Source organism: Quercus robur, chromosome 2 (genome assembly GCF_932294415.1).
Source record: "Quercus robur chromosome 2, dhQueRobu3.1, whole genome shotgun sequence".
NCBI lineage: Eukaryota > Viridiplantae > Streptophyta > Magnoliopsida > Fagales > Fagaceae > Quercus > Quercus robur.
Window position 1 is genome coordinate 1,055,304 of NC_065535.1, and position 14,004 is coordinate 1,069,307.

The following is a 14,004-nucleotide window of genomic DNA, read 5'->3' on the forward strand; positions in this document are numbered from 1 at the left end:
GATAGGGGTTTCAGCCCTCCTTTTCTGCCTCCCTTCACCCTCTTTTATAGTAGTTTCCTTCCTCCTAAATTGGGTTCCTAGTGCTGATACTTGTCCCATCAGCCCTCCCTCCAAGTTGTTGAGAATGGTTGTAAAGACAGAAGAGCATGACTATGTCAGGTACAAGACACTGAATGCAATAATGGCAGCAGAGTGGTTGTAAAGGCAGAGAAGCATGGCTATGTCAGGTGCAAGGTACTGAATGCAATAATGACAGCTTTTCCCTTAGACATTTCCCTTTTCTCAGTTGTCATTTTCTGTTTTAGTACTTTTCCTGTTCCATGGAGTGACCCGAAGTGCCTCTCTCAATAATAAGTCGTTCCCTTGGTCCTCGGCCATACCTGGCCGAGGAGGGATTCTTCCCATGGCTGAGGAGGGGTTCTTCCTTGGAATGGGCCCTTGACCCAATGTAGATGTTGAAATGGGCTTCCCGATCTTTTACTCCCCACAAATATTATAAGGACATCCGTTAACGGGACCTATAAATGAATAATTTATACTTATTAATATTATATGTTCATCAATAAAAGGAACTTGAATGATTTCCTCTTTCTCCAACTCCTAATAAACCCCATTAGATTTTTATAAGTGGATTTTCAAATTTCAATTGCTAGTAGGTTTCAAATTGTAGTAAGACATGGTTAATCATTGAACTGCCCATTTTTGTTGCCATTTGAGATGAGGAATCTAATCAAATTAACTAACCTTCTGATGTCATTCTGGGATAAAGATTGTTTTTAAAGATAGCGATGAATTTACTCAACAACCTAGGCAAATGAATATCTAACGTATAAAAATATATATATTGAAGAATACTTACATAAGTGAAATCATAGCTCAAATTCTTTCCCCCCCATACCCCCCAAGCACTTTGTACATGGAGAGGTGTCAATTCAGCTACAAGACCTTTAGCGCCAGATATTTTTATCAAGTATTAATAAATAAAAATGTTAGGTAAGAGTATATGTTTAGTTACTAAATTTGAGTCAAGTTTTATGTTAATCTTTAAAATTTAAAAAGTTTATTTTGACCATATAGAAAATTAATGACATATTGAATTAATCTTTTTGTATTTTTGTTATTATAAATCTTGCTTACGTGACAAAATTGGGAAAGACACATGGTGTTTTGTTATGATGGCAAAATTACGTAAAAATTTGATACATTTTCGTTTCTAAAAAAAAAATTGATACATTTTCAATTATCGGAAGACTAATAAAATAAAAAATCTTTTGACAAAAGTAGAACTTAACCCAAATTATAATTTTGGAGACTATAGGTTGAACAGCAGTACAGGACAATAAACATTGACCAATTTTCCTAAAATCATTAATTGATTCAAATGGGCTTTCATATCCAAAATGTTTACTTCCGTGACTGTCTTGATAGTGATACTTAACGGTTCATCAAAAAAAGATAGTGATACTTAACACATTCTGAGTCTCATGCCATGCCACCATTTACTCACCTGATTGGGCATAATAACTGGGCTTGCCCTAGAAACTTTGGGCTCTCTATTCAAAAATTCTAAAGATCGTGGTGTGAAGCTCAGTAGTCAATTCAGACTTAAAGCTGAGCCCTTTATTTTGTATTGAACCACACACTTGGGCTTGACATGGGGAAGTGTAAAAGCTAACTTCACCTGCCTTTTTACTCCTTTTGGGTTGCAACTTGCAATATATCCACCAAAAAAAAAAAAAAAAAAAAAAAGAAAGAAGCCAAAATTAAAAATTGTCTTTTTTGTAATCCTTTCCTTTTTTTTGGATGGACCTCTTCTAGGTCTAACTCAAAAGTTGTAAAAGATCAAATGGTAGGTTCAAGTTTACCTTAAATGATTAAAAAAAAAAAAAAAATTTTGAAATTAAATCTCCTTTATATCCAAAAAGCCACTTATTGAAATTTTGGTTCGATTATAAGAACAATTTTTTTTTTTCACTGTATATCCTCAAAACTTTCAACCAAAAACTAATCATTGTTCACGACAGGTGGACCTTAGTGGGGTAAATCGCTAGCCGAAAGAGTTTTTTCAAAGTGCAAGTATCCGAACTCGAACCGGGGAGCACACCCAGTCGAACTTGGGACAAGCACTTTAAGACCAAGTGCCCAACCAATTGACCAACCCACCTAGTTTATAAGAACAATCTTGGAATAGACATAGTAGGTTCAACCACATCGTTTATGTATGTATAAGTGTGTGTGTGTGTATTGTATTTTGAGATCTAGTACGGATAAAAGTGCAGTGTTACACACATTTGCATAAATTGAAATCATTTATTGATTGGTAAGTTTAAATAGTTGAATGAAAGTCTAGAGTTTCTATTAGACCCGACAAAAAAAATTTCTAAAGGTGAAGTTCATCATCTTGAGTTTGATCACACAAAGATAGAGATTAGATGCAATTACCTACTTCTCTCTCACAATTTTTTTTTTTTTTTTTTTTTTTAAACTTTCTTAACTTTCTATTTTTTTTATTTTATTTTTTTTTGGTTTCCTATGGGGTGTTTGGGCCAGCATTCGCGCACCTCGAAAAATCTCTGCTCACAGTGGGAGCCTGCCGTTGGCCACAAGGTGTTGCAACTATTGGGACTTTGTTAACTTTCTAACTTTAACTTTTTTACTTCTTTTTAATATTTTTAATTTAATGATTGAAATTGAAAGTTTTTTTTTTACAACCCTTAACCTCATCCATTAATTGCAATTGCATTAGGTGTTGATCTCAATCCACACACATGCATGGTCTTCTAAGTTTGGTGTAACTGGAATGTGACATCAGAGGGGAAACACAAAACACATCAATCCTCAAATGAAAAGGAACATCTTTTTGCCTTTTACGGAACTTGTTATGCCACAATTGATTCCAAACTTTAGACGTGGGTGGATTGCCTGATTTCACTAAAATACAATAATCATTCTATTCAAGCTAAGATGATTCTATTATCTTTCAAATGAATGATTTTTAGGTATTTCTAGAGTACAGAGAATAGTGCTTCTTTCTCTCACATTTATGATGGGGTCCACTATGAATGTGAGAGGAAGGAGCACAATTTCTTTGTACTCCAAGAGTATCTAAAAATTTTCCAAAATCTTGATTGATATTGCATAATGATCACATAATGTGCGGATTTCATGCATATCCCAATTTCTTCTAGAGTGATCAATCAAATTAGCAATGATCAAATTCCATTACAAAGGTGTTACTTGAATAGTACAAAACAAAAGACACTTTTTTTTTAAGGACACATCCATAGACATAGAGTGAAGCATTTTTTGGACCATGGTTGTTAGATAGGTAGTGTGGGGGCCCGAGGACCGAGGAAAGGGTTGTAGAACTATAGAGTGGATATTGGGGCATTACATGTCCGAAGAGGGAGGTTACCCGAGGATAAGAGGAGAAGAGGCAAAAGGTTCCTAGGAGCTTCAGGTGGGAAGGATTGGCTGAAGAAAGAGAATCATGAAGAGTAGGGGAAGTTTCTAGCAATAAGTAGTCTGTTGCCTCCGCATTAAATGGTGGGCAACAACTTTATCAGTTGCATTGATGAGGAAATGACCTGAACAGTATAATTCATAGCTAAGTAACTCTTTCTACCACCTTCCTCAAATGTTTAAAGGGATAGATGTCGCTAGGAGAAATTTGTTAGGTAAAGATAGGGGGTTAGGATTGAAGTGGAGAGAGTATATAAGAAAAAGATGGTTCTCATAGAAAGGGGATCGGACACAAATATCAAAAGAAAGAGTAACAAGAAGAATATTGAGAGAAGAGAATGAGCAATGTATATTTCTGTGTATCATTGGCTTACTCAGGCAGTCTTGTACTTAGACATTTGCTCACATATTCTATAATATAATGTCTTTTTTCCTTATTTCCATCCTCGGGCTAGGCCCTCTCTTATTGTTTGATTCCCTCTCTTACAAATCTATTCATTTGGGCCATAATTGAATTGTATAAACCCACTGTTCTAAATGGGCCTAGGCCGCCAAATTTTTTGGTCCTTACAAATTGGCGCCATCTATGGGAAACCTCAAGGTGCTATGGAGTTGTCCTAAGGAGTCATGGCTAACGTAGGTTGGGATAGGGAAGAATTGGTTGGCTCACAAAGGGAGAACCAATTTGTTAACTTGGAGCGAAGGAGAGATAGGCAACGCACTCCAAGCGTTATGGTAGAGTCTTACCACATAGACTGTACTGAGCAAAGTCATTCAAGGACAAGGATTCATGTCTCACATGATCAGGAGACACGGAAGTTGCAACAGGAGATAAATCACCTGCACAGGAAGTTGAGATGTAGGAAGCATGATAGGAGAAGTCCACCATCATCACCAAGTGATAGGTTAGGGGGAAGCAGGGATTGCTCATATCGCCATAGGTCCAGAACTCCGTCTTGTGAGTCCTACTTTGCGTCTTCACGCCAGGATAAGTTGAAAAAGAATAGAAACAGGCATGAGAAAGGGTCTTCCCACCATGGCATGGGGAATGATGTAATGAGTAAAACCCTATAGCAAATTTCTAAGTTACCTTTTATTAGGAGAATCAACAAGGCCAGGCTCCCTCATCGGTTTCCCCAGCCAACTTTCACTATTTACAATGGGAGGACTGATCTCGTGGAGCATGTCAACCACTTTAACCAGAAAATGGTAGTTCATTATGATAATGAGGCTCTCATGTGCAAAGTTTTCCCTTCCAGCCTTGGGCCGGTAACTATGCGTTGGTTTGATGCCTTCAAGAAGGGATCAATAGGGTCTTTTGAGGGGCTGACGAGGGCATTCGACGCTAGATTTATAATGTGCAGTAGGGTCCCCAAGCCAGTAGATTCTCTATTGTCTATGGCGATGAGGGAAGGAGAGACCCTTAAGACATACTCGGATAGGTATTGGGAAACTTATAATGAGATAGATGGGGACTTTGACGATATGTCAATGAGAACCTTTAAGGTTGGCCTCCCTACAGAGCATGAGTTGAGGAAGTCATTGAAGTCTGCTTTGAATATGCGTCAGCTTATGGATCGTATAGATAAATATAAGCGGGTAAAAGAGGATCAAGTATAGGGAAAAGGTAAAGTTAAGATGTTCCTAAAAAAGAAGGATCCTCGGGGAGAAAGACATCATAATAATCGATCTAGAAGAGATTTAACTAATTAGACGTCATCCACGGGGGCTCAATTGGCCAATTTTCTATTTAAAGAGCCAGTGTATCAAATATTGGAGAAAATAAAAAATAAGTCATATTTCAAATGGCCCAATAAAATGGGTGAGGGATTCATCCAGAAGGAACCAAAGCCTTTATTGCCATTACCATTAGGATAGAGGACACACAACGGAGGACTGCAGGACCTTGTGTGATCACTTGAATCAATTGGTGAAGGCAGGGAAGCTCAATCAGTTCTTACATCGGCTTACAGGGCAAATTGGACACTCGGGAGTTGGGTTTCATAGGGATGGTGTTCCTCGCCTAGCGTTGGGCACTATTAACGTGATCTTTGCAAAGCTAGGGAGTGATGTTGGGGTGAGTTCTAGGGTCATGTCCGTGGTTGGGGGCCCCGACATAGAGACCAAAAACCAAGCCCCTAAGAGAGCCAAAGTGATGGCCACCCCTACCTTGGGTTTCTCTGAGGATGATAAAGAGAGAATATTCCAGCCACATGATGATACTTTGGTGGTTACCATAAGGATCGGTGGATATGACGTAAAAAGGGTACTAGTTGAATAGGGAAGCAGAGTAGAGATCGTGTACCATGACTTGTATAAGGGGTTAAATTTAAAACCCGAAGACCTGGGAATGTATGATTCACCCTTGATGGGTTTTAACGGGAGGATGGTAATCCCCCGTGGAATAATAAGGTTACCCGTGCAAGCTGGGGTCGAGGAGGTGCATGTGAACTTTTTTGTGGTAGAAGCCTACTCCCCTTATACAGCTATCTTAGCCAGACCCTAGCTTCATACTATAGGTGTGATGTCTTCAACCTTGCCTCTGAAATTCAAGTATCCCACTCAAGGGAGAGTGGGGGAGCTGGTTGGTAGCTAGGCAATGGCTAAACAATGTTTGGTGTCAGCAATTACAAAGCATCCTACAGATCCTGTTATGGTAGCAAAGGATCAAGTCCCATAGCAACTAAAGGGCTCTGTAAGGGGCAGTAGTCCAAGGCATGTGGAGAGTCATCCGAGGAGTTGAAGAAGGTGGTAATAAGGCAGGATAAGGGGCGATATTTTCAAGTGGCGTATGTGTGTGGACTTCACTGATCTGAATAAGGTTTGCTCGAAGAACCCTTTTTCCCCTCCCTAGGATTGATCAGTTGGTGGATGGAACAGTGAGGCATCTTTGGATGATTTTTTTGGTTGCCTTCCAAGGGTACCATCAAATACCCTTATCATTGTCTGATAAGGAGAAGACAACTTTTTATGCTCCTGATGGGAACTACCACTATCGAGTGATGTCATTCGGCCTTAAGAATACAGGATCCGCGTATCAAAGAATGGTGATGTGGATATTTGAGTCACAAATTGGGAGGAATATGGAGACCTACATTGATAATATGGTGATAAAGAGAAGGTAGGTAGAAGAACATTTGGCGGATTTGGGAGAAGTATTCTCGGTGTTGAGAGAACATAAGCTACGCCTGAATGCATCCAACTGTTCTTTTGGGGTTAGTTCGGGAAAGTTTCTAGGCTACATGATAATGCACCGAGGGATTGAGGTTAACCCCGATCAGATTAGGGTTGTTAACGGCTTGCACCCTCCTCGGAATCCCAAAGAGGTTCAACTAGTAGGAAGCTTGGGACAGCTACGTCTATTAAAGCCAGCCAAGGGTCTCTGCCTCTAATGACGTTCTTTGGGCTTTGAAAGCATTTGGTGAGAGGCTTGTATCCGAGAACGACGTGCACAGCTCAGAGTTGACCATCCTTTGTGCAGAACAATCTTTGACTTGAGGATCCGGTTTAGGTTTGCAAAGTTCACCAGATGCTTGGACGGGGTAGTTTGGTATTCATCTGCCAATGAAAACAATAGGAATTATAAATCAAAAAAATAAAAAATAAAAAATAAAACTTGTAAGAGTTAGGCAAGATCCTATATGTGTCTATGGTCCTTGGGAACCGTACTTGGTTCCCTTTCCCGAGTAGGACAGTGCAATCCGTCATGCCAGTCTCCCGAGACGATAAGGAAGTCCTTGTCCATACCTTTGCTTGAGTCAGGTAGGCAGGAGATTAACCTAACGGAAGGAACTCTACATTTAATGTAGTATTTAGTTTTTCTCCCTTTTGACAGTTGTGTACTCAGTTTACATCATATCATGTTAGGTTGGTCCCCATTTTTCTGTTTAGCATGTCTATACATCCGAGGACCCTAAAGACATTTGGGGAGCATTGGGTGGGGGTGAGCCTATAGTTCATTAGGTAGTCTCGAGTGACCTTTCCCATAGGAATTTCCATCTCACATTCTATGAAGGCGATCATTGGAATGACTATGGAGCCAGTAGGCCTGTTCATGACCAGTCATTCACCTGTTTCACAGTGTTGGAGTTCAACATTGTTAGGGATCCTATACTGCGCCCTAAATGTGGCCATGCTTTCAAGAGTATCTACTAGCTTAGCAAATCTACCCATGGAGTTTTATGGTAAAATAAATGTAAATCCGTGCAAAAGAAAAATGGGAGTATGAACACACCTACGAGCAATGAAAAGATTTCTCCTCGGGAAGCTGCTTCAACACAAATCGCCAATTTGCATAAATGAGGTAAAGCCAGCCCTAAGTCCTCCTTATATAGGGGTGAAAATGAGCGATAATTTTCCTACACGTAAGTGAGGAGAAACAAGAACCGTAGGATCCTCATCGCATCGTAGAACGTGGGGGGACAAGCAGCCGCCTAACACCATAAATACGAGATCGTGGATTCCGAAGCACTAGGAGTGTGTTGGAGACAGGTGAAAGGATGTTACCACGTGGGAACGCATGTGGTACGTGTGAGATCAAGTCTTGTAACTAAAACCTTGCTTTTATCTCAGAATTAATGGCAAAGTTTTAGTGGGCTATTGTGAGGGCCTAAGGACCGAGGAAAAGGTTGTAGAAATGTAGAGTGGATATTGGGGTATTACATGTCTGAAGAGGGAGGCTACCCGAGGATAACAGGAGAAGAGACAAAAGGTTCCTAGGAGCTTTAGGTGGGAAGGATTGGCTGAAGAAAGAGAATTATGAGGAGTAGGGGAAGTTTCCAGCAAGAAGTAGCCTGTTGCCTCTGCATTAAATGGTGGGCAACGGTTTTATCAGCTGCATTGATGAGAAAGTGGCCTAAATAGTGTAATTCACAGCTAAGCAACTCCTTCTACCACCTTTCTCAAATGTTTAAAGGGACAGGTGTCACTAGGAGAAATTTGTTAGGTAAAGATGGGGGGTTAGGAAGTAAAGTGGAGGGAGTATATAAGAAAAAGATGGTTCTCATAGAAAGGGAATCAGACACAAATATCAAAAGAAAGAGTAACAAGAAGAACATTGAGAGAAGAGAGTGAGTAGTGTATATTTCTATGTATCATTGGCTTCCTCAGGTAGTCTTGTACCTAGACATTTGCTCACATATTCTATAATACAACACCTTTTTTCCTTATTTCCATCCTTGGGCTAGGCTCTCTCTTGTTGTTTGATTCTCTCTCTTACAAATCTATTGATTTAGGCCATAGTTGAACTGTATAAACCCACTGTTCTAAGTGGGCCTGGGCCACCAGATTTTTTGGTCCTTACAGGTAGATAATGAGAAAATAAATGATGATATTTGAATTACAGTCTCATAAAAGTCGTTTAAAAAAAAGTTATGAAAGTAGGATATTTTTATTTGTTTATTTATTTATTTTAGAGAAGGAATGAGGACATCCTTGTAGGCTTGCACACACATTTTTTTTTGGGTTTACTTATACACTGCTCTACAAAAGACACACTTATATTGAAATCAAATACTCACTTTGTTAACCTCTAAAGAAAAAAAAAATTGTTAACCTCTAAAGAAAAAAAAAATCATTCAGTGTATTGCCTTTTACCTAAAAATTTACAAGTTTCCGTAACTATATAACTATATTAATATTATTATTATTGTAAGAGCTAGAAATGTAAAGGCCCAAACCCACTTAGAATAGTGTTGTTTGGATCTTCAAGACCAAACCCAAACAATGAATTTTTAATAGAGCGGGATTCTAAACCAAGTGCAACATTGAAATTGTTCCAAGTCTAAAGCTAATATAGCTTAAGTGAGAAGTAGAAGGAAATGAACCAGGGATTCCAAGAAAATACTTCCTTGGTTAATTCCGAGGATGGGTCTTATATTGATCAATCAAGATGATATTGCTACACAGGGTATTTCTTTGCTTCCTCACTAGTTCCCTTCTTAGAAAATCTTCATCCAATTTTTCTGGAGGGTTCCCTTCCTTATATAGCTCCTTCCCTTTCATCCCAACCCTCCACTTGTATTTCTTAGGAGATTTCATAGGATACTTGTCCCATCAAGACCATTTGGAGATGGTAGAGGGAGTTGTTAGCTATGAAGTTACTGTTCAGGAGTCATTTCATCATTAACACAGCTGGTTAGGTTGGTGCAGAGTATTGAATGCGGAGGTGAGAGGTGTCTTCTTCAGGAAACTTCCTCCCACCACCCTTGCAAGTCTTGCACCCTCCCGTTGCTATCCCTTCCCTTGTCCTTGGGCTTTTAAGGGATTTCAGTTGTCTTTTGGCTCTCTTGTTCTCCTTGGGTAGGCGCAATCCTCGGAGTTTACTTTCCTCAATCCTCAGCCCCCCACAATAATAATAATAACAATAAACTTCCTTAATATAAACTTTAGTAAAAGATGAATATTAACTTTTTTAATAAAGTAAAATAATAAGTTAGGAAATTCATTTACTAACTTTTAAAAGATGAATTCATTTTAGGACGTTCCAAACTAAAATAAAGTCATTTTGAAACAATTTACCATCCAAAACATGTAGTTGTAGTACTGTAGTATTTGTAATTGAATTATAAGTTGATTTTTATTCCTAATTTTAGTATTATTTGTGAATTTCACATAATTTTTTTTATTGTAATTTTATTTCAAATAATTTAACTTTCAATTATTTTAAAATAAGTTTATTTTTAAATTTTTTGGTCCTATATTAAGAAAAATTACTAGAAATGATAAGTAATTTTCAAGATGAAAAAAAAAAAAAAGAAGCTAATATATAAAAGTAAACAAATCAAGCAGGAAGACTGTTGAGAACTTATTAGGAGAGAGAGAATGTTAGGCACACACAAATGTCGACACTATCGCGCTCATTCTCATGCAAAAAGTCCCAACAAAAGGCTTCTTCTTCCTCCGTTGCCCCTAACCTCTCGTCAAAAACCTCAAAATATGTCGACACTCTCTGTCTCTCTCTCTCCCACATTAGCTCATCGAATTTCTACACAAAACTGTACGCAGAATCAAATTGGAACAAAGCGCACTCCATACGCCACAAAGGCATTAGAATAAATAAACACACTACTAGTTTTCGATCCCCACCGATCACTCCAAAGTCTCTTTTTGAAAAAAAAGCATAAATCCGAGATTCTAGTCATCTCTCTTCCCATGTCATTCATTGAGGTTCATTCTTCGAGACTCTCTATCTCTCTGTCTCTCTCTTAGTCAATTTTGTTTCTTTTTATTTATTATATTAATGATGACGTTTTTGTTTTTGTTCTATCCAGGATCTCTGGTCTCTGCTCTGTCTCGAAGGGTTCAGAACAAAACTTCAGACTTTGCCAGGTAAATTCAATCCCCATCACCAAATTGAACTCAATTTCACCAAATTCTTTCCCTTTTGGCTATTGGGTATTCGATCATACAAAAAACCCAATTCAAAAACTCAATTTTTAACCCATATTTGATTCTTTTACTCTGTTTCTAACATCTGGGCATTCTTGTTTTTTTTGCTTTTTTTGGCATCGAACACCAATAAAGACTCGATCTTTAGCACAGTTTCGGAATCTATGTCGAGCGCGAGCTGTAAAGATGGCGAGTTAGAGAATTGCCGAGACGAGTCAACGGCTTTGATTCTCAAACTCGTGGCCATAGCTTCGATTTTGATTGCTGGAGTGGTTGGAATCGCGATTCCACTCGTGGGAAGGAACCGCCGATTCCTTCGTACCGACGGAAATGTGTTTGTTGCGGCGAAAGCTTTCGCTGCCGGTGTAATTCTCGCAACCGGGTTTGTCCACATGCTGTCGGGCGGGTCGGAGGCGCTATCCGACCCGTGTTTGCCCGAGTACCCGTGGTCCAAGTTTCCATTTTCTGGGTTTTTTGCCATGGTGGCTTCGCTGGTGACCCTATTCGTTGACTTTGTTGGGACCCAGTATTATGAAAGGAAACGGAGAGTAATTGAGGAAAAGATCAGGGTCGGGTCGGAGGACCCGGGTTTGGAGAGTGGGATTGTGACGGGTTTGGATGGGAATGGTGGGAAAGTGTTTGGAGAAGAAGAAGGTGGTGGAATCCATATTGTGGGGATGCATGCACATGCGGCGCACCATAGACATTCTCATCCACATGGACAGGATGCATGTGATGGGTACGTGAGTGATCATGGACATGGACATGGGAATGGGCATGGGCATGGGCATGGGCATTCTCATGGGATTGATGATGATGATGATGAGGAGGATGGGGGTGTTAGACACGTCGTTGTTTCACAGGTATGTGTGGGTTTGGTTTTTTGTTTTACTCTCTGTTTTTGTTTGGATGTTCATTAGTGATTTTAATTAGTGCTTTCATTGTTGAGAGTGGGTTAGAAGTGCTAGTAAAAGTGTGGCTGGTTGAGGTGGGCCTATAAATAGTACCCTACCACTTTCAAAAGTAAATGTTGGACCTAATTTTTACCACAGGACCACAGGTCCACAAACATTTGGTTCACTTTTTTTTCAGCAAAAAACATTTGGTTCACTTTTGATAATAAACACACAAACTTTCATGAAACTTTTCATATTGCATAACATGTTATGATAAACTTTCATGGCATTTTTTTAAGGTTACACGAATATTGTAATATCACTTTCACATGATAAATATAATATGTTTATTGTATATATTTTTAAAATTTTTTTGCTATTATTTGACTTATGCTTTCAATAAGCACCTTATTTTGAGCGAGTGAATTTCGAGAATGGTGGTGGTGTTATGGTCTTAATCCTAATGGTTGTGTAGGGTGATTAGGGTCTCATTATTTTGCCAAGTCATAATAAACTTAAGTGAGCTTGATAAATTCAATTCCTATCCTCTTGTTGACATTGTGTATAGCTCATTCTTTCTTTTTCTCTTTGCTAAAACATCATTGTTGTCTAAGTCGAATAACTTTGTTTTGGAATGTAGTTTGTGAGTTCATTTCATTGTCCGATTTGGTCAGGTTGGTGATCAAACAAATTTGACGTGTAAGTTTGAAATGCTTCTAATTGGACCAAAACAAATGAATGTCAATAAACTTTTCCTCCTTTCTCGACCCTTCATATTATAAGCCAATTCAGCAATAGCGTATAGTACTTTTACACGGTCGTAAGTAATTTAATTACTGCCCACACCTGCACTGTAGTTGTTGGTTTAGCTTTCAGGCTTTGTTAGTTTCAAAAGGAGAACTTTGCCAATGCCTCTCAATGTACCATGTGTTGTAAATTGTAATCTGCATATGCTTTTTCATTGGAAGGATTAGTCTTACATTCTGTATATAAGATGGCTCTGAGAACTTTTAACAATCATTGTGCAGATTGAGTTTCTAGTAGCTACTAATTACTTGACCAATTAAATTTCCTATGCAGGTTTTGGAACTTGGGATTGTATCACATTCAGTTATCATTGGACTATCACTAGGAGTTTCACAAAGTCCATGTACTATAAGACCCTTAATTGCAGCATTATCCTTCCATCAATTCTTTGAAGGATTTGCACTTGGAGGTTGCATCTCCCAAGCCCAGTTTAAAAATCTATCAGCAACAGTGATGGCATGCTTTTTTGCCTTGACAACCCCAGCAGGGATTGCTGTTGGGATTGGCATTGCTTCATTCTACAACCCGTACAGTGTTGGCGCTCTGGTTACTGAAGGCATCTTGGATTCAATGTCAGCTGGCATTTTGGTTTACATGGCTTTGGTGGACTTAATTGCTGCTGATTTCTTGAGTAAGAGGATGAGCTGCAACTTTAGACTGCAACTAGTATCTTATTTTACACTCTTCCTTGGGGCTGGATTGATGTCTTCATTAGCAATTTGGGCCTGATTATTAATATATTTGTTTAGATTTCTCGCTTTTTGTGTGTAATTGTGGCAATGCATCAAAATTCTTTCTTTTTGGTTTCTTTTAGCAAGGAGAGGGTAGGAAGAAAAAAGGTTTGTATTCATAGCTTTTGATTAAAAAAAGAAAAGAAGAAAAAGAATACTCTTTTCTCCATTCTGTATTGCTGACCAATATATTCCCCCCACGTGATAATTATTGTTTTTAAATTTAATGGTTATTTTGAGTGCTAAATTATTCCAACTCATTTTCCAATTGCATATGGTCATATTCAGCATTTTGTACGAGCACAGACTTATGCCATCTTGAATGGTCTTGATCTCTGTGGGTTTTTCCTAAAGCTTGTAGTAATAGGATTCGAGAAAAGGATTCCCAAATCTGTGATGTATTCCAGAATGTCAAATCAAATTACATTCAGGTTATCTGTAATTGTTTATATAACCTTGATCAACTTAATATATATTGGATGTGAGACTCTGAAAGTCATTCAATCTAATCTAATATATGATCTATCTGGGATGTTACAACTTAAATAAAAAATGATTTCTTTTATCTTTGGATTATACGGTATTGCATTAAAGAAACTAGCACCCTACAATGGAGCATAATGTAAATCAAAAGCGTCTTTCAAGGACATAAAATATATTTGAGCATCATGTAAATCAAGAGTCTTAGATTTGTTTGATTGGAGAAGTGAAAAAGTGAG

At 38.5% G+C, this 14,004-nt stretch overlaps 1 protein-coding gene and 1 pseudogene across 1 annotated transcript; both read left to right on the forward strand.

Moving 5' to 3' along the window:
• Positions 1–4,518: 4,518 nt before the first annotated feature.
• Positions 4,519–5,968, forward strand: LOC126716157 (uncharacterized; annotated as a pseudogene).
• Positions 5,969–10,310: 4,342 nt separating this feature from the next.
• On the forward strand, positions 10,311–13,512 carry LOC126708319 (zinc transporter 4, chloroplastic-like). The gene is made up of 4 exons (XM_050408117.1): positions 10,311–10,629; positions 10,734–10,791; positions 10,987–11,714; positions 12,828–13,512. The coding sequence occupies exons 1-4, from the start codon at positions 10,615–10,617 to the stop codon at positions 13,281–13,283; spliced, it is 1,257 nt and encodes a 418-aa protein (XP_050264074.1). The 5' UTR covers positions 10,311–10,614; the 3' UTR covers positions 13,284–13,512.
• The last annotated feature ends 492 nt before the right edge of the window (positions 13,513–14,004 follow it).

Coding starts and splice junctions, on each gene's coding strand:
- LOC126708319 (XM_050408117.1), top strand. Junction 10,792..10,986: donor AAAACTTCAGACTTTGCCAG/GTAAATTCAATC, acceptor ACACCAATAAAG/ACTCGATCTTTAGCACAGTT. Junction 11,715..12,827: donor GACACGTCGTTGTTTCACAG/GTATGTGTGGGT, acceptor TTTCCTATGCAG/GTTTTGGAACTTGGGATTGT.